Source organism: Chiloscyllium plagiosum, unplaced genomic scaffold (genome assembly GCF_037043375.1).
Source record: "Chiloscyllium plagiosum isolate Xiang-an unplaced genomic scaffold, Cpla_swu_hap1 HiC_scaffold_27, whole genome shotgun sequence".
NCBI classification, from domain to species: Eukaryota; Metazoa; Chordata; class Chondrichthyes; order Orectolobiformes; family Hemiscylliidae; genus Chiloscyllium; species Chiloscyllium plagiosum.
Genome location: NW_028270165.1, coordinates 65,718,798 through 65,743,358, shown reverse-complemented (window position 1 = coordinate 65,743,358; position 24,561 = coordinate 65,718,798). Strand labels below are relative to the sequence as shown.

At 41.1% G+C, this 24,561-nt stretch overlaps 1 protein-coding gene across 1 annotated transcript in view; it reads right to left on the bottom strand.

Moving 5' to 3' along the window:
• LOC122543742 (scavenger receptor cysteine-rich type 1 protein M130-like) overlaps positions 1-24,561 on the bottom strand; it is a 32,084-nt gene that overhangs the window by 5,792 nt on the left and 1,731 nt on the right. The window contains exons 2-9 of the mRNA XM_087975357.1: positions 22,732-22,981; positions 11,639-11,671; positions 10,634-10,948; positions 9,761-10,075; positions 7,213-7,527; positions 5,227-5,544; positions 1,657-1,974; positions 133-473 (exon numbers count right to left, since the gene is read on the bottom strand). Coding sequence (XP_087831483.1) covers positions 133-473; positions 1,657-1,974; positions 5,227-5,544; positions 7,213-7,527; positions 9,761-10,075; positions 10,634-10,948; positions 11,639-11,671; positions 22,732-22,981 — 2,205 coding nt within the window. The remainder of the gene's footprint in view (positions 1-132; positions 474-1,656; positions 1,975-5,226; positions 5,545-7,212; positions 7,528-9,760; positions 10,076-10,633; positions 10,949-11,638; positions 11,672-22,731; positions 22,982-24,561) is intronic.

Genomic DNA, 24,561 nt, shown 5'->3' with positions numbered 1-24,561 from the left:
AGAAAGAAGACGCACCTAATTGTTGATGGCAGTAAGTTGAACTGAGGGACTGCTCCTTTGTCACTTTGCTCTCTGGTGGAAGGAGAAAGATGCTCAGTCTATTGGGAATTCATGTTTGAGTATGACCCGAACATTGAGAAGGCTTGTCATGTTACCTGAACAAACTACACCAGCATCTTCCCGGTGTTGACAGTCGTGTTGACCCCACGGATCTGTGTGACATTGCCACAGTGTCGACTCGTGTGACAGACACTCCATCTCATCGAGCCAAATAGTTCCCGTTCCTGCTCCGAATGATTGAGCGTCGTATTCAACATTCTGGAACGCACCACAGTGAAGCTGTTTACAAATCACTTTGGCAACGTGTGGATCCAATGTGTCTGAACACACTGTTCCCCAGGTCCCATTGTAGAACACCTCCACTCTTCCCTCACAGCGATGCTTTCCATTCACCAGCCGCAGCTCCTTGTGTTCTGTTCAAACAATAACACATATCCAGATTGTTAGATTGTTCATATCGCTGGTGTGTCCTGTGATTGCCGAAACGAGCAGGGTGCATGATATGAACAAAGGGAATTGCTGGAGAAACTCAACAGAATCTGTGAAGAGAGAAAGTACAGACAAATCTTCAGGTCCAGTGACGCGTATTCTGAATTGAGGAAGCGTCACTGGACATGAAAGGTTGTCTCTTTGTCTCGACGGATGCTGCTTGACATATGAGATTTTCCAGAAATTTTCCTTTTTGTTTTAGATTCGCTGCATCCGCGGATCGTTGTGTTCAGTTTTCTTCATGACACATATTGCAATGAAAAAAGGAATGAGCCAAATGTGTATCGTGCATGGAGTTTAGAAGGACTTCACCAAGACACTACTAGAATCTGGCGAACTGTTTGAGAACCCGAAATGGTCGAGAAGCAGAAACTGACAGAAAACAGAAAGCCTGTGTTAAAAGTAAATTGTCCACTTTTCAGAAGTGATGATCCACTGGAACGGGTTCTGATATCATGGCTGTTCAATTATATATATATATAGATATATATGCAATCAATTTTAATTTTGTATCACCAGGGAAGTTTCAAACTGCTCAGTTGGAAGCAAATTACGGAATATTTTTACTGTTCTGAAAAATCATGAAAACCGCAAGTGCACAGTAATAAACAGGCAGTACAGGTCTGACACAATTGTACAGGAGCTGTGTCTGATACAGTGAAGTCTGCTCGGAAACATAAAGAAAAAAAGTCACTCCTTCATTTTCGAGTCACAAATAGTTCGATAGACACACGAACAGGTCTCATATTTCTGGTGGATCGATACAAAAGTAAAGATCATAAATTTGGAATTAATTTTTAATAAACCTTTTATGACTATCAGGACAATATTGGCATCCTCTTGGAGTGGTGACAACAGATCAAAAATGACACTTTTCATGACAAACGCGTCTTGTATCAATAGAAGGTGAAAAAAACTGACAGAAAAGCAAGTTAGATTAGAGAAACGAATTGTTCTTTCACTTTTTGTGTACATGTAAGTGTCAGAGATCGTTTCTTTAAATTACTGCCGCTGCTCTACATTCCTTCGAATTCAGTGAACATATGTCAGCATGACGTCTCACCTACAACATTCGAGCAAAGTAAAAGCATTGAAGAATGGCCTCACCCGAGCACATAATTCTCACATCCTCTTTATGAGAACAGTCGTCTTGGTGACCCAATGGGACTGAAGGACATTCCCAGAGAAATGATTCGTTTCCAAAACACTTCACGTCCTTCCACCAAATGTGGCCTGAGCCCGGTCCAGAGGAGGAAGGGAGTGTCATATCCAGTGCTTTTCCACAACCCAGTTGTTTACAAACGACGTCAGCGTCTACCACATCCCATGAATCATCACAAACTGAGCCCCATATTCCATTGTAGTAAATCTCCACTCGACCAGCACAAGGACTTCCACCATCTGACAGCCTTAACTGAAAGTGATCTGTGAAAAAATTACACATTTAATGCACATTCCCTTCATCACTCAGGACAACATAGTGAAAAGGTACAGGAAAGAGCGTTTTAAATGTTCTCATGAGAAATACTTATTGTGCTGAAACATAATTTCTTACAAAATTAATCGATCAAGTGTAATCTTTTAGCAAGAATGTACAGCACATAAATGTTTCAAAATATCTTATTGCACCTGGTACTGCCAGGTTCAGTTTCCCTTTCTATATTGAACATTCCGAGAAATATTTTGCAAACAGTTGCATTTGTGCTTTCTCTTCCTGTCACTCCATTTATGTCTGTCCACGCGTTACTTTGTCTAATTCTCAACCTATTTTATAGTGCACATAACTGTACGTTTGTCCAATATAAATACCGTCTCAGCTTTCATTCATCAGCGCACATGAGAATACTATACCTTACGAGAATATAACTGAAAGACAACATATATATTAGCATGACAGCAATAGCACTTTGAGTAGTTGTAGAAGTGTAAATACTGAAAGGGGACGAAAAGTCATTTCATGTTATTATCACGTGTACTTAGATACAAAGGTCCAGAACTAATTCACAGAATCACGGATTTAAGAAGTCTTCAGCACAGAGAAAGAACCTTCGGCCCACCAATTCTGTTTCTGTCAAAAACAAGCTCCAAAATATTTTAATCTCATTTCCCAGCACTTGGGTTCGTCCTTAACTCCTTCGCATTATAAGTACACATCTAAATCTATCTTAGATTTCACTAACGTTTCTGCCTCTACCACATTTACAGGCAATGAGTTCCAGACTACTCCCCCGCCCCACGTGGATAAAAAAGAATATCCTCAGGTCCCTCTGAACCTTCTGTCCATCACCTGAACTCTATGCCGCAAGGTAAGCAATTGCATAACATAGGGGAAAGATTCCTTCTTGCTTATTATACACCTCAATCTTGCCCATACTCAGTCGACTCTGTTCAAAGGAAATGAATCCAAATCTGGCCAAGTTGTCTACATAGCTAAATGTTGTTCATCTCAAGAAAATCTCTCATACGTTGCCCCCTGCATTGTCTCCATTACTGTCAAATGCATCCTCTGATGTGGATTTCTTAACTGCACACGGTTTTCTGCTCTGGTCTAAATCATGCTTCTTGCAATTTGAGAATAAACTTGTGCGCCATTAAAACACTGTCTTCGGCTTCTAACGAACCATTTTATGATCTTTATAGAGGAAAAGTGAAGCTTCCATCAGGTCAACAGCATAACACCTGTTTGTAATTTATTCTGCACAATGGAATTTTTGACAACTTGTGAGCTGGACCTGACACGAGAGGACCTGCTCACTGCTTGAAAACTGCTTTTCTGATTGATCACAAGTCACACAGTTGCTTATATCTACCGCACAGCATTCCAATGTTGTTCCAATGTCCCCGGTTGTAATTCGAGATGAGTACTTTACACACAATCACCAAGAAGCCATTGCCTCGACATTTCAATGAGCATGAAAGCGTTCCTTCAGGGTCTCATCACCATCCCGAGATACATAACGCACAACGACTCCCAAAATATTATATAATTCCAGTGCGGCGACTTCGCATGTGAAACATCTCAAGACACTTGCTTTGTATGGAATCCATCTCTCGTTCAATTTCTATGAAATTCAAACTGCGCTTTCAGTCTCTGCAATGCTGCACAAGATCAAAAGTTTCTCAGAGAAGATAAAAAGCTCGACTAATTGAAAGAAATGCGGTCATTTCAAGTAATGGAGTCCTAGAGATGTCCAGCACAGAAACAAACCCTTCAGTCCAACTCCTCCATGTCAATCACGTATTCTAAATTAATCCACTCCTATTTGACAACATTCCGCACACATATCTCTAAACCCTTCCTATTTATTCACAAATCCAGATGCCTTTTAAATGTTGTAACTGTACTATCCTCCAACACCTCACTGTCAAGATATTTCATATGTACAACCTCTTTTGTGACAAACATAGTCCCTCAGTTCCATTAGAAATCTTTTCGCCTTACTTTTAACCTCTGCCCTCCAGATTCGGATTTCACTATCCTGGGGACAATGCCTTGTCTATTCACCTTATGCATGCCCCTCCTGATATAATATACTTCTGTCAGGTCTCCCTTCAGCGTCCGACCATCCAGGCAAAAATGCCCCAGTCTGTTCATCTTCTCCATATAAGTCAGTCCTTCCAACTCTGCTAACATCACTGCAAATCTTTTCTGAATTCTTTCAAGTTTCCCAGCATTGTTCTTCTAAAAGGGTGGCCAGAATGATCCACATAATTCCAAAAGTGGCCAACCAATGTACAGCCACAGCATGACTTTAGAACCCTTGTATTATGTGGCACGGATCATTGAATGTAAGAGTACAAATCACCTTCTTCACTGCACTGACTCTCCATGCCTCCATTTTCAATGCACTTCGAGTCTGCACACCGAGGTCTCATTGTCTGGCAACAATCCCCTGGACCTTACCATTAAAAGTATAATTTGTGAACGTGTGTCAACTGTACTTTTGGGTTAAGAAACTGTAATTAGATTACTGATTAGATTAGATTTCTCAGAGTGTGGAAACAGGCCCTTCGGCCCAACAAGTCCACACCGACCCTCTGAAGAGCAACCCACCCACACTCATTCCCCTACATTTACCCCTTCACCTAACACTACAGGCAATTTAACATGGCTAATTCGCCTATACTGCATATCTTTGGACTGTGAGAGGAAATCGGAGCACCCGGAGGAAACTCACGCAGAAACGGGGAGAATGTGCAAACTCCACTCAGACAGTTCCCTGAGGCGGGAATTGAACCCGGGTTTCTGGCGCTGTGAGGCAGCAGTGCTATCCACTGTCCCAGCCTGCCGCCCCTTCAGATTAGATTAGATAAGATTAGATTCCCTACATTGTGGAAAGTGGCCCTTTGGACCAACCAGTCCACACCAACCCTCCGACGTTTAACCCACCCAGACCCATTTCCCTCTGACTAATGCAAATAACACTCTGCGCAATTTAGCATAGTCAATTCACCTGACCTGCCACGTAATGCTTGTATCTCACAACACAATGGTGTCAATTTCTCATATTCATCCATCTGCACCCGCCGCCCACCTCAGGTCTGCTGATATCCGAACGATGAATAAATAGTTTGAGTGACACTGACAAGCAAGTGGTGTACATCCTCAATTTACTTAGCAGATGAATATTTGTCTTAATGTATCTGAGCTGGTTTAAATGTGAAGAGTCTGCTTACCTGAACAGAGGACCCCTATGCTACTGCCTTCGATGTCAGACGAATTCAATGTGTTGGAGATCCTGCAGTCCTGGAGCTGTGATTCATGTCCATGACATTGGACAACATGTACCCACGAACCACCATCACTCTCCCCGTACTTTGAAGAATTATATATTTCTAAGGCATAACCGCATCCCAGCTGTCTGCAGACAACGTTGGCATCATTCTGATCCCACACGGTGTCCTGGACTCCGCCCCAGCTTCCATGAGAGTAAACTTCAACTCGGCCATCACAGCGGCTTTCTCCATTCACTAGTCTTAGCGCCCAATTTTCATCTGCAAAATAAGAGTTACTGAGAACAGCGATTGAAATGAACACAGATATTCGAGAACTAACAATCATAGGAAAATGTGTGATTTGCAATCATAAAGATATTTTGTCCATTTACTTTTTCAAATACTTTCATCATGTCATTACATTTCTTCTGAAAAAAAATTGAGAGAGGCGTGGAAATAAAAGTGCTGCTACTCTGGCTTTCGTTGAAAATAAAGTCTCGTCTTTAGCGAGCGACCTCATCCATTCAGGCCGACTGTCAGTCTGCAGATGCTACTCGTATGCTTTGACCATTTATATGTTGCCACTACTCTCATGGTTGAGGGCAGAGCATGTTGCACTGGGCAAATGACCCGCAACATGACTGAGACAACGGTCAAGAATATAATGGAAATTGAGGAACAAGTCTGTTTGAGAATTATGACATTCAAAACACTTGTGAACATTTGTGATAGCTCATAAATTTTAAAACGTGATGCTGTCACTCACTCACGTAACTGCCAATATTCTCCATTTTCTTTTGAAAATTGTCTCCACGCTATTGATACGTCAAAATCTTTTATTAGAAGGTATGAATGCATCTGATTTCTGCAGGGCAGATTCTGATATTCCCTTCCAGGAGTTGAGGGCAGAATGTCATGTCGTAAAAATGTTGACACGAGTAATTCAGATGCTTTATGCATTCTCTGGGGGAATGTTGGAAAAGGTATGCTCTGGAATTGGAGCCCAGTTTCAGCTCGTGAAAAGGGAAACTATGAACAAATATTGAAAACAAAACTCATGCAGCCACATTTGATCTGCCCGACAAGGTCTTCAGGCTCATAAAAGAGTGACAAAATCATAACTAAAGGCCTGTAAAACCAACTTAGTTAAAATGAAATCAGGCATCAGCACCAATCCTGGCCTCACCAGTCACATCTCCGTTCCCTGAAAGACTAAGTATCAGAATAATAATCGTTAAAATGTTCGTGAAATATTCCAAATCTGAAACAGTACAGAGAGTTTAGAAGCACTAACACAATTAGTAACCCAGGCAGAATGGATGCATTTTTGGAGAGACAGGGGATTGACATTTGAAGAATGCGGCAGTTATATGCAAAGATTTAGGAAATTAATTATCATCTTGGATGGCATTCAGAACTTTTTTAAAAACATAATGTACATTTAATACAAATTAACTTCTTAAACTCAAGTGTCGCATCTCAGAACATCATTGTGCCAAATCAAACATGGCCTCTTGATTTGCAAAGTGGAGGTAGAAATTAAGACCTGGTGGTGCTGAGAGTGCCCGAAATTCCAGAATGGCAGCTGGTAAAGATCAAACTGAGTTAATAGTCTGGAATGGAAAGTTAGTCTTAGCGATGGTGACAGTCAAACGATCATCAATTCTCCTAACAACTCATCTGGCTAATACTTTTCCTTCTGGAAGGACATCTTCCGGTCTAACCTTTTCTGACTGACATATGACTGCGGATTATTAACCATATAGTTGAAAGGTAATGACTTCCTGAAGTGAAATAGTGCACCAGTTAAACGGAGATTAGTCACAAAAGGCCAACAGGCCATGGGCTCACCAGTGACATTCCATTAAGTTATAAATAAAATAATTCCAAACTTTAAGTACACAGAAACACTGTTTAGCGAAAGAGCAATTGTTATAAAGGACACACCCGAGCAGATGACATTGGCCATATTTCCATGTAAACAGTTGAAGCTTTCCCCATGTGAAACTGGACAGTTCCACAATCGTCGCTCGTTTCCATGGCATTCATAGTTTTCCTTCCACACTGGTCGGGCTCCCCTCCCAAATCGAGCATCTCTCGGGATCGACTTTACAGTCCCGCAAAAAAGGTGCTCACAGACCACATTGGCGTCTTGTAAGCCAAAGTAAACACCGCACAGCGTTCCCCACTGCTCTCCATGCAGGACCTCCACTCGCCCAGAGCACCTGTTCTCCCCACCAACCAATCGGGGCCCATTGTTTCCTGTTTTGGATCAAATAAACAAACAAACGTTTGCAAATATCCACGCACTTGTTCAAGATTCAAAAGAGAAAATAAATCGAATCTCATCCTCCATTGCCCAATACAATACGTGACAGTTACAATGTCTTCAAAATAATTACGATCATTTCATGAAACTCTTTCCACTATTCCCATTTAAAGGGTATTCCCAAGATAGTGATTATGATCATTTACCTCAGTCCTGGAAAACCTATGAAACGAGGGTGTAAAGGTTGACTTGATGCAGTCCATAGTTTGATAACAGCAGTGTACTTTTGGTCCCGATTGCTCGTGCAGGTTAGATTGACTTTTGCAATCATGCAGTAATGCTTAACCCAATATACTGATGAATACGTGGCTGCATTCTTGTTAGAGAGATGTGGTTGATGGTGATTTAACCTGATGGTCACTATTCATCAGCCGAGGGTTGAGCTCAGAAGGTAAGGACATCCATGGCAACTTCAGATTGTGGGGGTAATGAACCAACGCTAATGGCGTTACCTTATATCAAAGACAAGTCATTCAGACCACTGACGTAGCCGATTCCATCAGGGTGTTACAATACAGTGCAGCTAACGAGGCGAATGTATTAAATAATTATTTTTGAAGGCAATTTCTGAAACATGTGCAACAACTGAGTTTCCAAGTTTGAGGCAATTGAGATAATTATAATGTTAAAAGTTTATTTGTACAGTAAGATGTTGAGCGTCCAGGTGACCAAATCATGACCAGTGCATCAGATGCTGGCTGCAATATGCAGTTTCAATAATATGAACCTTTATTCTCCCATCGAACATACAGTAATGAAATCAATTATAACCTGTGAAAGTGTACCGTTTGGTAGAATGTGACATGGACTTCCCCGAATTTGCATTGAGATGCAGAGTAACACTTCAAAATTAGCCCCTGGTACCATGCATCAATGTTTTCAAACCATTATTCATGACATCTCCCAATTTCAGTAGAGCATGCAAAGAGAGCAGAATAGATAAGTAAGTGACAGATGAAACATGAAGCAAAGAAGTTTGAGGCAGTATATTTTGGCAGCCTGGAAAATGACTTACAACGTGCATTTAGATGTTTTCACCTTTTCCCTCTTCATGTTGTGAATAAGTGCACTTTGACAGAAGTGCTGGAGCTTCAAAAGCTGAGATACATCAAGTTGACAGAATACTTGGTAGAGTAGTCAGCAATGCAACTTAAACTTAAATTTAAGAATAGAAGAATTTCGGGCAGAAAGAGAGAAATAATTCCTTTGCGTTTGGGAAGATAGGAAAACATTGTTTATAATTATGTGGAACACATAATTGACAAAGTGTGTCCTGGCTCTTGAGGAGATGCATACTCGAAGAGATACGCGAACAGGCTTCTATTTTCAACTAATATGTATTGGACAGGTTATGGATCATATTGAAGCGATGGAACTGGAACTGATAGAGGTGTACGAGAATATTTCTTGATGAACAAAGCAGCAAACGAATGAAATTGCTGGACCTGCCAATTGATCATCGAAAGAGTAACAGGCAATAATGTTACGATTTGGGACAAAAGGTGCACAGTATTACATATTGGAATGTAGTGAATCAGACAGTTGACAGTTGCATACCATGCAAAATTCAACGTGTTACGAAGGCAAGATAAATTTACAGCAACGTGAAAGTTCAGAGATTGAGAAGGGTCGCAAGTAAGGGACAGAACGGTGAATAAATTACCATGATAATATCTATCAGCCAACGAGTGTTTGTGAGCTGGAACTTCTTGCTGAAAAAGTTGTTGTCAAGAGTGATCTTCAATGATGTCATACAGTCTGTTAGTATTGTTATAAAATATAATCGGGTCAGGGAGATTCAGAAAATAAACAATTGTCTTGTCATAACTTTAATTGTCTGAGATTCACATCAATGTATCTGTATAGACCAACGATTCATATTATCCTCCATGAGCGACGTTTAGTCAACGTCGACGCTAAACTGTATTGACTGTGGACAGTTGAAGAAATGTCTTTCCCAATCCAAACGCAAACGTTTTAAAATGTTTAAATTTTCAATAATTTCGTGTAAATTTTACCTCATCACTCTTGTGCCAGAGAATATGAGAACCTTGAGGATTAGGTGAGATTTGTCACGGTCAAAGCAATGTCAGGAATGCCAGCGACATTACTCTTACACACATTAAGCGGAAATGTGTCTTTTTCTTTAGGTAAGCTTGTACTCACCAGAACATATCAGGGTGACATTGTTGTGTCCAGTGCAATCCTGGTGCGTGGTTGAAGACCGAGGGCACTTCCCCAGCTGAGTCTCATTGCCCATACATGTGAACACCTCAGTAGCCGTGAGGACAGCACTGCCTCCAGAATGCATCGAGCTTGAAACAGACACTGCGACTCCACAATGAAGCTGTGCACAGGCCACATTGGCGGTTTTCAAATCCCATTCAAGCCCACACATTGTTTTCCAGGTGTCACCGAACTGAACCTCCAGTCTTCCAAAGCATTGGGAATTTTGTGGTAACAACCTCGGAGCTCTGTGATCTGAGATTTTTTTCAAAATCAGAGCAATTTTTAGCAACAGCGACTTAGATTATTTTCTGATAAACATAAATGTGATTAATTTTATGTCTGGCACATCTGGAAATAAATTGTTCCTGCAATCAGTTTGCTACCCTGTCGATCTCATTCATGTTCACCCACAACCCCGACCCTCAGCTAATCTGACAGAAAGCGACTTTCAATCTCGAGATAAATGGCACAAAGTGATTCTGCCAGTCAACTCAATGTCGAACGTCAGTATGCATTGGGTTGTAAATGTGATAATTCCTGCAGCGCAGTTCTCTCAATGTGGCTTCAAATGACCTCACAATCGACACCTATCCTGCCCCTTCACCGGATTGGAAACGGTAACAGGAATTCACCTCTCCCATTGTCTTCAAATGTTCACAAATTGCATTGTAACACCGAATAAATTGGGGGTTTTGTTAGTATCATGCTAATAATATTTGGATAGTTGTCGTTGTGTTATCGTATCCCTTTCTGGTTCCAGACAGCACTGACTAGTGATAAACCTACACAGAAATGGCAATAGATTTTTACCTGAACAGACGACACCAGCATCACTGTCGTGTGAGTAGCTGTAGTGACGCCATTCCTCTGATTGACACTCCTTCAGAGCGCGCTCGGTCCCGCTGCACTCAACTTTCCAGGTCACAATGGGTCCGGATCCTCGTCCAAAGTGAGCCTCGCCCGGGGCAGAGACCGCGGTCCCACATTCCAGCTCCCGACACACAACAGCAGCATCTTGCATGTCCCATTCATAATCATCCACAGTTCCCCACTGCCCCTTGTAGTGAATCTCCACTCGGCCAGAGCAAGGACTGCCCCCATTCTCAAGTCTCAGCCTCACTGTCTCTGTAAATATAGAAGTGGTCACCAACGTGAACACTGCTTAATTGTATAAGATCGAATCATCGCCTGCATTCCCGGCTCACAATGAATGGGAGTGAGGGCATGGTAAAAATGCAGGCTATCGCAATATAACTCAGGATACGTAATGTGGATGGAGAAGGGCGAATGGTCATTTTAAAAAAGATGCCGAGTCACAGAGAGCGAGGGTCTCCACTAAACTAGCCAACGTGAGAAGACTTTTATTTCTCATTCATGGGATGTGGGCACTCTGAATCGCGAGAAAAACACACTGATCCGCCCTGCGAACATCTGAAAATGAAACAGCATTTCCGTCTCCCACTGCCAGAATTATTGTGGGATGTCCAGTCATGTGAGCATGATGTCACTGCTCAATTGTGAGTGAAATAATTTATATAAATTTCCGCCAGCAGCACTGCGTGTGTAGGTGCATCTTCACAGTACCTCCATGTGTTGTCTCTCTATCTGAGAACGGCAGTGTGCGGAGGAACTGAGTTTTCACACTCTGCTCCCCTGAAATAAGAAACCTTCAGGAATAATGCATCCCCATTAGTTATGAACACACAGCTGTTCAACTTGCACATTAAGGCAAGGAGATCATCAGCACAAGTTAGTGTTTGAACGGAATCATCAGAATACAGGTTTTGCCTCGAAATGAAAAAAAAGTGCAATTACCTTTACTCTCGGCCTGAGTGTCCACACGTCTGCCTGAAATAGGGGGATGAAAATTAAAATGTTACAATTCAATTTAACACGTAGAAATAAATTAAACAAATGCAACAAATGCGGGCAATAATTATCGTTAGTTTGCCAAATAATCCTATTTTACACAGAGGATTGTGTTAGTAGGGAATTAGCTGCGAGTGGAAGTGATTGAGGTGGGAACATTAATAACGTGTAAAAGAGGTTCGGACAATCACATGGATAGGGACAGTTGAGAAGGATATGAGTCAAGTGCAGAGAAATAGGTTTTGTGTGGATTGACATTTTGGTTGACATGGAACAGTTTGGGGCAAAGGGTCTGTCTCCGTGCTATGACTCTATATGATATCTGGAAATTTCACATCCTCATTTCATGCAATGCTGATAAAAGCAGGAAATATAATTACTGCAATTATCAATTATTGTCTGTTTTCTTCTAAAGTTAACCGAATTGTTTCCACACACAGAGACACGCTGCCAACTCTCTGACTGGTCTACTCGTCACTTGTTTTGAATCTCAGAATAATTTCTATAAAACTTTCAAGCAATCAGACAACACGGGTCATCTGTCCATGTGTTAATACATGGTCGCTCACTTGATTTATTCAATCCCTGCTGTACAACCTCTCTCATTACCTGCATTCATCGACTTGACTGATCGTTCACCTCTTTATCATTCGTATGCAATATCCTTACAATGTAATGCTAAATCCTTATTGTTTTTTAATGTAATTTGGTTGCAGAAAATGAACAGGAAAATTTTAAAACAATGTCTTGCAGGTTGGCCCGTTCATCAGAAGTTTGATGTTCCTTACTAACTGGAGAGTTTTGGAAAACAACAAATCCGGATCAGATCAGTGACACCATTGTGAACTCTCTCACTGATGGGAGAACTGATGCAAATTAAATCTACTGAAAGACTTTTCGTCGCGATTTCAGACAGATGTAACTATGGAATAAACTTGTCTGGTTTTGAACACGTATGTCGTCCTTTTGAACTACTTTTGAGAACATTTACTGTCTCACATGAAACACTACAGAGGACATAACATGCAGCGTTGAATCAAGTGACAGTCGGTACAATTAGTGTCCTACACTTTTCACACCGATAAAAGAACATAAGAACTCGGAGCAAGAGTGGGCCATCTGGCCCATCAAGACTGCGCCGCCATTCAATGAGATCCTTTCGTCGATTCAGTTATACTTTCCCGCCTATCCTCCACAGCCCATAATTCCTGTACTGTTCAATAATCTATGTATCTTTGTTTTAAATGCATCCAACAAGCCTCAACTTCTTCACTAGGCAGGGAATTCCACAGGCTCACAACAGAATTGGTGAAAAAGTTACTCTTCACCTCAGTCTGAAATCTCATTCTCCCTATTTTAAGGCGACGTTCCCAGGTTCTAGTTTGACCCGTCAGTGGAATAAACCTCCACGCTGCCATCATATCTACTCCCTTCATAATTGTATAAGTTTCTGTAGGAGTCACCACTCATTCTTCTAAATTCCAGTGAGCGTAGTCCTCGTCTTCTCAAGCTCTCCTCACAGGCCAAACCTCTCTTCTCCAGAAACAATGCTGTGAACCTTTTCCGCTATCTCTCTACTGCCAGTATATTACTCCTCGAACACTGAATACTGCCTCTTCAAACTGAATCGCTGTATTGAGAAAGAAGTCAAGTTGATTTTCAGTCTGCTTCAGCCGGACATGAGGGACATGAACGTCACTTCTTAACTGTAGTGTTTATTTAGATTTCAATAAATAGTCATTATTTGTCTGATATTTTGTAATTTAATTAAATGTCAATCAAGGCAGGGAATATAAAGAAACAAAATTATTGACAGCAGCAACAATGCAGAATACCTGTCCTTTTTGAACGCGAATTAAAACTGAACACATGTTAATTACTAAATTTAGAAACTAAACAATGCATTCACCTCCCGTTTGAAAGGACTTTACTCATTCATTTTTTAAAAAAAGATCAATTAGACTTTACGGTCTACCCGAGTAGTAGAATTATGTCGAGAATAAAGAATTCATGTCTTCGTAAAATTGAAAACAATGAGTTGAACATGGGTGCCTGCAAGTGATCCTTGTATTTCTTCTTGGCTAATATCGAATTTATAAAAGAGTAATAATGGATTAAGAAGTCTGCTATCCATTACTTCTGCAGGAGGTGAATATTGAAATGGTTTATGCAACTTACAATTTCATATTTCATGCACTTCCCTAGTTGTTCAACAAAGATCTACAAAACATAATGATGGAGCCGTTCACCATCTCGTGCTTTGTCATCTGATCCAAGAATGTTGTTACTTCTAGTTTAGCAAATATGAGATTAAGCAATCCAATTTGTCCCACTGTTTCACAAATTGAGAAGATTCAAAGCGCGAGATGAAACAAAATAGTGTGCAAGTGATGCAGAACCAGAGTAAAATTACTTCTCTTTCAAATCTATTGTCTCATCTTAGGAGCCACTGAGACTGTTGATCTCGAAAGTACACAAAACTAAACTCAGAAATCTTTCTTTCAATGGTTTTGCATCGGTCCCCAATCAAGTCTCCTTCAAGTGCTTTTAATTAAATTATATGCAACAGCGTCAGGACTTCTGCCTCTGCTCGTCAAACTCACAACATAAACCATTTCACAAATTAAGCCAAAGCAATTGAGACACCAGGCTGCTGGCAGAAGAGAAAAGTGCATATGGAAAATCTGAAACAAATATGGAAAATGCTGGAGAAACCCAACACATGCGGAGAGAGGAACAGTGTTAAAGTTGCGACTCTGTTGGGACTCCTTATTTTCTCTCATTCTGTTCTGAGTGATCATATCAGACTCGAAACATTATCTGTGTTTCACTGTTCATTAATGTTGACAGATTTCCTGTGTTTATACAAAATTTTCCAAGTTTCTTTAATGTATGAAGCTGTTATGCATACTGCGCAAAGTTCATGTTAATAAATGTATAATCAACCTCCTTTCTTCATATATTAGCTAATAAAATAATGTTGAAAGTATTCACACATATAAAATGTGAAACTACGTCTGAACGACTTGAACAGTGTTGATATGCATGTCTTTTTTATCTTCTGCCATATACCTTAGGACAAAATACACAGCAACTAAACTTTAAAGGAGATAATACCAGTTTAATCTTCTGGATATAAAATGCAATCCACTCTCAGTGTCACTGCACCCATTATATGGGTGTAAATGGATTGACCAAATACAGCACGTCAACACAATCTAGGCACACTAGTTACTCTAACCCAACATTTCGATCTCGAGAGACTGATTTAACCTCTGCCATCTGCTTTATGGAAATAATCCACAACATGCCGACGTAAGCACGTAATTTATTAATATACATGTAAATATATCGGAGAGCCAACGGGAGAAGAATGAGAAAAAAGGCTTCAATACCTTGGATAATTCATGATGCTGGATAAATAGGAGTAAATTTTCCAGAGAATGAGAAGCCGAACTTACCACAAAGCTATACACCTCCGTGTACATGAACTCTCTTAACATACTACGCCATAGCATTTACAGAATCTTGTTTAACTTAGACACCCTACAGTGTGTAAACAGGCCAAATGGCCCAACAAGTCCATGCTAACCCTCCGAAGAGTAACCCAACCAGACCCATTCCCCTCTGATGAATTCACCGAGCGCAGTGTGGGCAACGTGGCATGATCTGCACATCATTGGACTGTGGGAGGAAACCGGAGCACCTGGATACACAGGGACAATGCATCAACAGGGACAATGTGCAAACTCCACAGAGACATCGCCCGAGGCTGGAATCAACTCAGCCACCATGCCGCTCCATATAATGATCTGAACTGGGATGTCCATCCTTTCACTACAAGTCGAGAACAGGAGCCAGATTTACAGTATTATTCACTTTCTGACTCCTCAAGAGTAATAACTGAGAGCAATGCACAAGCCAGGGCTATGAACAGACATTCGCTACTTACATTGCTGCAATAAACTGTAATACACTTTCAAAAGCTGGAAGGCACTTGGCACAAAGAAATCGGCTTCATTTATAGCCCTTCCATTAGCTGAAGAACTTAAAGCATTCACCACCAAGATTCAGCCACCAAAGTTGCGCCATCAATGTTAATTGCAAGAACTCAGCTAAACTCCTTCCCTCAACCGAACAAAACTGCAGCCACACTACCGAACAAGGTGCACAGATAATTAAAAGCACCGGCACCTGCAAATTCCCATCCTGATTGGGATGGGGACATTGTTCCTTCACTGATATTTGGTCAAGATCTGCAATTCTCTCCTCACATATGATGATGTACCGAGCCTCAACTAATGCAGTGGACATTGAGTTCAGGTGACCGCCACCTGGAAGGATTTTCTGTAACATTGACCAAACCAGACATTCCCACAGTTTTGAACAAATAGAAAAAGTGTCGTGACATAAATATCCTAATAATGATTTTCACCTCTCCCATTTGTCACGAAGAATAAGAAAATTGTGATGTTAAACAATATTGAGGTAAACATGTTAATTCCACATCAAATAGTGGAAAAAATCTCGAATGCGGTGAACGTGAATTTAGTAACATATGTAAAAATCACAACTCCAGATTACAGTCGAGCCAGTTTATTTGGAAGCACTAGCTTGTGGAGTGCCGCTCCTCTATCAGCACAACGACATGATGAAGGAGCAGCGCTCTGAAGGGTAGTGCTTCCAAATAAACCCCGTTGGACTCTAACATAATGTTGTGTGATTTTTAACTTTATCCACCCCAAACCAACACTGGCTCCTCCACATTAAAGTAACCTCGGTCCACAAATAATATCACAAAACGGTCAGGCAGACCATAGGTATAATCTGAGAGTATCATCCCTTTGTGCATGAGTTTAATTAATGGTGACATAGTGCTGACTGGTGTTTTACTGACACCATATTCACTGTTAGCACAGAGTCTGGTGCACCCAAATGTAACAGACAACCGTTACAGCTGGTCAGATTTTGTTGAGAAGATTGAGATTGCTTTCTTCTTGGCTTGCCTTCAGTGATAACACCGTTAGCAAAACAAAAAATCAAAACAAGATTAGACGCCTAAACTACCTCCATATTTCTATTCAGATCATGTTGAAAAGTAAGTCCAGTACAACTGTCATCAGAGAATGGGTACAACTCTCACCGGAGAATAGGAGATATGTGTAAAGTGAGTTCAAGTTTTCGACGAGCTAACTCTGCCAACAAAATGATATTACTGTAAGCCCTGCCTCAATTTGCAGCTCTCTTGCCTCGACACAGAAAGGTAATTGCTCAAACCCGTTTTAACCGGTTTGAGCATAAATTAGCGCTGAAGGAGCAGTTGATGCACGTATCTTAGAGTCCTAGACACTCTGTGGGAAAAGAAGAGGATGAACCCTGTCGGGTTGTTCCCTCAGCAGACTGTCCAAGTCATTTGGCAGAATGCTTCATCACCAGAACGTTCTAACAAGCACGAAGACGTCGCTTGGCTTGTGGTGAGAACGGCACAAACTGCGAGATCCCTCATGTACACCTGGCCAGTTTGCGACTACCCACACTGCTCTCTAAGTGGATGCAGAGTTTGGAAGGGTGGCAGAGGACACGGGAAGTGACCGTAAAACATATCTTTCTGGAATTGCCCTTTGCAAACGATGTCTGGAGAAAGATGCTGTCAATCCTGTCGAGGATTTTCACAAGCAGCTCTTTGACTCAGGACACTGCTCTCCGATCAGTTGCCCATGATACACACCGACACTGAAACAAACATCAACTGCGCCTGGAAGAGCATCAACTCGCTGAAAGATGTTCTTTGGTTTGCATGAAACTCTTTGGTATTCCAGAGCAAGCGTTTGACCCCGACGGAGAGTTGCAGACTGGCACATTCCAAGGTGCAGGACTGTGTGTTTAGGAATGCATTAAATGTTGAGGCAGCTGCCGCCAAGGCAGTGGAGAAAGACCACTGTCTGAGGTCTTACTGCTGAAGGTATATGGGGGTCCGTTCAGTTATCAGACCCCTCGATGTCTCAAGTATATATAAATACAATCTTGTCCAAGTAAGACATGCCTTTAGTGTGTTGCTGGATAGAGTCAAATTCCAGTGTTTGTTTGTCCTTCAACCAGGACTGTACAGAAATAGGAGAGAATTAGGATTGTAGATGCTGAAGATCAAAGTCTAAAAGGGTGGTGGTGGAAAAGCACAACTGGCTGGGCAGAATCCGAAGAGCTGGAGAATCGACGTTTGAAGCATAAGATCTTTATCCTGATGAAGATTTTATGCTCGAAACGTCGAACCTCCTGTTCCTTGTATGCTGCCTTACCAGATCTGCTTTTCCAGCACCACAGTTTTTGACTACTGTACAGAAGTGACCTGTTTCAGTGACTAAGTATGCATGTAAAGGTATTTATATGAATAAAGTTTTTAAATGGAGACAGGAAAAAAGAAGACATCGTTCTTTAAAAATGTTTACAGTAATCCTACTGAAATTCTTCAACAACTTCACCAGTACAGGAAGAAGAGCTATTGATATTGCGCTGGCTAGTGGCAATCATTCAACTAAATTCACTGAATAACAAAACTGGTGAACAAAAGAAGGTCAAAGAACTGTGCATGTTGGAAATCAGAACCAAAGGAGAAATTGCTGGAAATACTTCGCAGATCTGGCAACATTTGCAGACAGAAAGCAGCGTGAATGTTTCGCTTTGGTTATTTGAAGATGACCAGTTGACTGTGCTCTTTATTAGAGCGACAATTCTAACAGATTTCATGGAATAAATTGCCTGCCAAGTTTCTAAAATCACAGAACTGTCTGAACAATAAAATATAACCAATTAGCACACAGCGCCTTTGTTCCACTGAGGATGCGAACGGCTAACTGCGCCCTTTATCACAGCAATGTTTCTTACACTTTCCTCGGAGGAACTTGTCTGTCACGTTTTCAAAATTGCCGAACTGTCTCAACAACAAAATGTACCAAATTGGCCCAGAGTTCCTTTGTTTCACTGACATTGTCAACGGCGCTATATAAATGCATCAGTGTCGAGAAAGTTTTCGAATGTAAAGAGAAGAAATACGAACTAAAATCAGTGGCACATCAAGCTCCGAGAAATGCAAAAATGTTCAGTTTCTGTTTTACATTCTCCCAAATATTGACGAATAAATTAGGTAGATATTGTTCACCAGGTTTCCCAACTACGCACACTGTTGAAGCAGCGATGGGCACTGTTTCCAAACACACCCGAATTGTCTGAGTAGGTTTTCAACTCTGAGCTGTACAAAAACTCCGAATAAATGCAAGATTGGGGGTTAATGGGGGTTGTGGTTGGGAAGCTCTGAAGCCTCAGAAACAGTTCCATAAAAAGTCAGAAAATAATGAAGACAAAATAGTTTTCATTCCCTATCATGCCAATATTTTATCTCGCATAGACTGATCATTATATTTTTGCCACATATATGTTGCCAATCATTGACCTATAAATGGTTGCGAAAATGTATTCAAGAGACTATAACTCACAGTTCAATAGCTGCAGAAGAAGTAAGTTCACGAGGGTTACAAACATCGTCCCAGCTGGTGGTTCCAGATCAAATCGGAATTTTAGCTGAATGCTGTTTCACAGATACTGAGCAGCAATTAACGTATCAACTAACTCCTCGATTTCTGTAACAGTTGGTTCCTTCACCACGACTTGTCCAGGGGCCCGTCTTTCTTTCCATCAACCAATAGATTTTAATGTGTGCCGAATATGAAGTAAACTCTGTCTTCTCCACCAATGAGAAATGATGTGACCATTAATGGGTACAATGAAACCGGGTTCCAAACATTAGTTCATCTTAACAGATCAATGACGTTTCAGATTTTGACTTGGAAGCGAGTCCCCACTCCGGAATCCATATCACAGAATCACACAACCACAGGAGGTTATTGGTCTCAGATTCATTGAAGATACTCTGCAACTCAGCATCTCCACGAGCAGCTGGAGAAAGAGCTCAATTTCCATTTCTTCAATTTACACTCTTCAGGACTAAAAATGCAGACTAACAACTTCAGAGCTGAACCTCTACCCTTCCTTTACATTACAAGTAACCCCTTTCCTCCCTTATATATTCCTGTCCTGTCGACATTGATCTCAGCACAGCAGACCCACATTAATCTAATTCCCCCAATCCTTAGCACCTATTCTGAGTCATAATTCTGTCTATTACTATAACTATCAGTCCGTTGTTTATCCTCTGAGCACACAGACCACCTGTTTCAGTCTCTTCTCCTCCCCGTCTGTGCACACTATTAAAAACTGTCATTATCCAGAATAATCACATTTGATTCAAAATATTAACTCGCTTTGTGTGTCCACAGATGCTGCTCAACTTGTTGTTTTCTTCAAATGTCGGTCTTGTTTCTTTATAAAATCAGCTTTCCGTTATTCTAAAAGTGTTAAACATTGAATTAACTTTTAGAAAGACTTTAAAAAGTCCCCAAAAACCTTATCTTACTTTTACTACAGTTCGTAATTTCTCTGTCTCTTCTGCAAACTTGTTCCCTCGTCTCCATCACTATACCTTCCAATATATAATTCATCAGTATCATTCGGTAGAATTTGTCCAACCCAGTTGCGAGAGGAAATAATTGTTTTCTTTTCCTCTTCCTTTGCAAAATCTGCTCAAATTTCAAATCATGTTGATTTCCCTCCTTGGATGGTCAGCTCTTATGGGACGGATAAAGTGCTATACAACAATGTTTCGCAATTATTCAAATTTGCCAAATATCAAATTTCCTCTTGATATGCCTCATCTTTCAAACTTGCAGGGCCTGACATCATGGCAACTGTGACTGTACATGTAGAGCATAGAACGTAGAATATCGAACATTACAGCGCAATACAGGCCCTTTTGGCCCTCATTGTTGCGCCAACTTGTGGAATCAATCCGAAGCCGACCTGTGGAATTAATCTATCCTACAGTCGTCCATTTTCATTCATATGTCTGTCTAATGACCATTAAAATGCCCTTAAAGTTGGCGGGTCTGCTACAGTTACAGGCAGTGCAGTCCACGCCACTACGACTCTCTGAGTAGACTAAGTTATACAAAAATGGAACAAGTTTGTCACTTCATCAGAGAAAGTGAGGACTGTAGATTATGGAGATCAGAGTCGAACAGTGTGGCGCTGGAATAGCACAGGAGGTCAGGCAGCATCCGAGGAGCTGAGGAATCGACGTTTCAGACTGAAGGCTTTCATTGGGAATTTGTGGAGCCTGATAAACTGCATTTGTAGGCACTAACTGAGACAGCAATAGATTTAGTACATGTTTTGGTTTGTCACAATGCAAAAGTTTCCAGATTCTGAAAAAGAAACAAGTCTGGAAGAACTGGAAAATATGCACTGTCTGTTCTAAATTCGAGGAAGGGAGAAACAGGGATGTACAGGCTGACGGATTAATTGCAATATTCTGATCATGGTAGTGTCCACCATAAACAATGTGATAACAAGCATCAATTTGGGCAGACAAAATTGAAACTATTTATGGAAGAGAAGTCGTGGTTTGAGAACTCCACAATATTTTGATGAGGTAACTGTTATTTTGAATATGGGAGAATCTGTCCATGTGGTATCGACGGATCTTTGAACACTTTTGATTAAATCGAGCGCAAGAGGTTGGTGTACAGAACTGAAGCCTGCGCTATCATATGTGACATAGTGGCTAGGACAGAGAATTGTCTCACAGAGAGAAAAAGTTGTGCATTTTCAGTGGAAGGAGGTGATAAACGGAGTGTATGGGAAATCGAAGGTGGGACATTAGCTATCTACAGCGCACTTCAACGATTTTGGATGAGGGGATCGAATGTGACTTTACGAGGTTTGCTGATCAGAACCATACAAACAGGCTTCAAGGCCTTCTGGACAAGTTGAGTCAAAGAGCAAATGCGTGAAAGATGCCGTCTAACTCGGATCAGTGTGAGGTTAACGACATTGGACAGAAAACAGGAGAGAATAGAACACCAGAGAGTAAAATAAATATTTAAAGGTATGTTAGTGATAATGAACAAAGAGAAACGGATGACCCGGTACCGCATTAACTGAAAACAAGGAAGCAAGTCCGAGACTGAAAGGTAAGTGCTAATTTGACCTTCTTTGAAAAACGGGTTCAGTCCAAGAACAAAGTTTTTTTTTAAAAAAACTGCTTCTACAGAACGTTGCAGAGACCGTTGAAGTATCATGTGCCGTTTTGATCGCCTTGCCTAAGATATAGTGCATTGCATTGGAATAGTTGCAGTAAAATCCACCAGACTGATTTCTCGCATAGCAGATGTGTCCTGGAAGGAAACATTGTATTCATTGTGTCCACAATCATTGGTGAGGATCTCATTGAAACGCAAATAATTCTAACGGCCTTCACATGCAGGATGCAGGTTTGATGTTCATCTGGCTTATGGTATCGAGAAAAATGGGTCATGGTCTTGGGATACATGTTTGCCATTTCGTAGGGTTGCACAGAAATTTTGTCACTCAGGGAACTGTGAGTGGAATTCTCGAAAAGATTGGGATGTCATTGGTACATTCAAGAAAAAAAGCATCAGTTACCAACCAGCGTGAAAACTGTGGGAGTTAAAAGGTAAAGTTTGAACATAGAACGTAGAACAATACAGCGCAGACCAGGCCCTTTGGTCCTCGGTGTTGCGTCAACCGGTGAACTATTCTCAGTTCGTCCCCCAACACTATCACAAAATCATCCATGTGCTCATCTAAAGATTGTTTAAATCTCCGTAATGTTGCTGAGTTGACGACATTAGTAGGTAGGGCATTCCACGCCCTTACCACCCTCTGTGTAAAGAACCTGCCACTGGCATCTGTCTTAAACCTATCACCCCTCAATTAGTAGTTGACTCTTTCATTGCACTTTGTGGCATGTGGAGCAGCAAGAGGGGTAATTCAGATCTCCGAGTGTAAATAATTGTGGAATGGAATGCAGATCATGATCTGAACCTCAGACCATTTCCCTGAAACCAATTCTGTTTAAAATTCTATCACTGGATACGGGCAGCGCTGTCTCTGCCAGCATTTATTACCCATTGCATTTTCCCCCTTGAGAAATTCGTCATGAACTAGGTTCTTCAAATTTTGAACACGAAATGCTGAAGTTAGACTGACAATGGCGTGAGGGAGGTATTTTCCAGGATTTTGACCCAACGACAAGGAAGAAATGTCGACATACTTCCAAGTCAGGATAATGAATGCCATAGTTGGGAACTTGTTCTGTTCCACATATCTGCCGGCCTTATTCTCTGGGTAGAGTTTGTAAACTGCTGTCTGAGGAGTCTTGGTGAATTTTTTCAATGTCTTTTGAAAATAGTGCACATTGCTGTTACTGAGTGATGGTAGTGGATGTTTGTGGATGTGGTCACAGTCACTTGGCTGCTTTGTTCTGGATGCTGTCAAGGTCATTGAGTTTTATTGGAGCTGCACCAAGTCCGGCATTTGTGGAGTATTCCATCACTATGTTTCTCGGTCCACAGACGCAGCGAGACACGCTGAGATTTGCAGCATTTTCGGTATTTGATTAAGAGCTAAGTTGCCCTGGTGGAACTCAGACTGGGAATCAGTGCGCAGTCTATTGCCATGTGGTACCTGTTTGACAGCATCGTTGATGACCCCTTCAATCACAAGACTGCTGACTGAGAGTAAACGGGTTTAGACAATATTTGGCCTGGTTGGATTTGTCCTGTGTTTAACACAGGAACACATGTGGCCCATTTCCCGCACTACCTTTGGACATGAAAAGTGCAGAGACATTGATATAAAGGTCATCATGTCAAATTATCCTTTTGCAGGTGACCACTCCTTACGGAAGTGTAGATCACAAAATACGTGAAACAAAATTGGATGATCACAGAATACAAAATGAAGTTGTGGAAGTGTGTGTGTTATTTTCTCTCCCTGATAGTCTTTGATCAATGTTATTACAACAGCAGCAGTGCTGTAACTCAGTTGTTTGTAATATACATAAGTGTTTTGAAAGAAACTGTAGGTGCTCAGATCAGTGACGTCCTGACCGTCACACTTATCATCAATACCGATTTAGAATCCACATCACTCCTTTACGACTATAAGGCCTGTCTCTGTCTTATGCTCTGCTCACTTCCACATCTCTTTCCCTTGAGCATCTCAGATGAACTGCACATAAATCAGCATTATCCAGCCCTCTTCAGAGGACTCGAAACATTAAAATCATATTTGTCCCAAGTTTCTGCAGTTCTTCTGTGTTCTTAATTCAGATTGCCAACACCATCAGAACCTTGATCGTGTTACCATGGTTTCGAAACTGGGTACAGTTTAGCGTTATTGACTACATTCATTCACGTTATCAACAATTTCCATTTTATCCTGTGCTGTTTTGAACTATTCATCTACAAGACAGCGCCTGAACCAGGTCTCACAGATGTCCTGCAAAATTTCACATCATATATGGGTTGTGTTGCGATACTGGGCAAATTGCCAATCATCTGAAGAAATCTGATCTTTCAGACAGAGAAGAAATGCCTGAACACGCATTTTGATATCATAAATGCCGGTCATTACCAACGAATTGATTGCATCGAAGAGCCGTAGCATATTGTTAGAAAACACGCAGAAACATATTTTACAGCAGATCATAATTTGGAATTTGTCAAGATTCATGGAAGGTTCAGTGTATGAAAAGGCAGCTTCTCAGTCTGCAGAACCACAGAACCGTCACTGCGCGTCTTGCCTTTCTGTTCAAACAACAGGAAACACCTGGTACCGTGGTAAATTCTGTGCACTAATGTTGTCGCCTGTTTCACCTTTAAAATAAAAAAATATCAGATGGAAAAAAAGCAGTAAATTCGGAATTAGAATATACACTCAACAGAATCTCATTG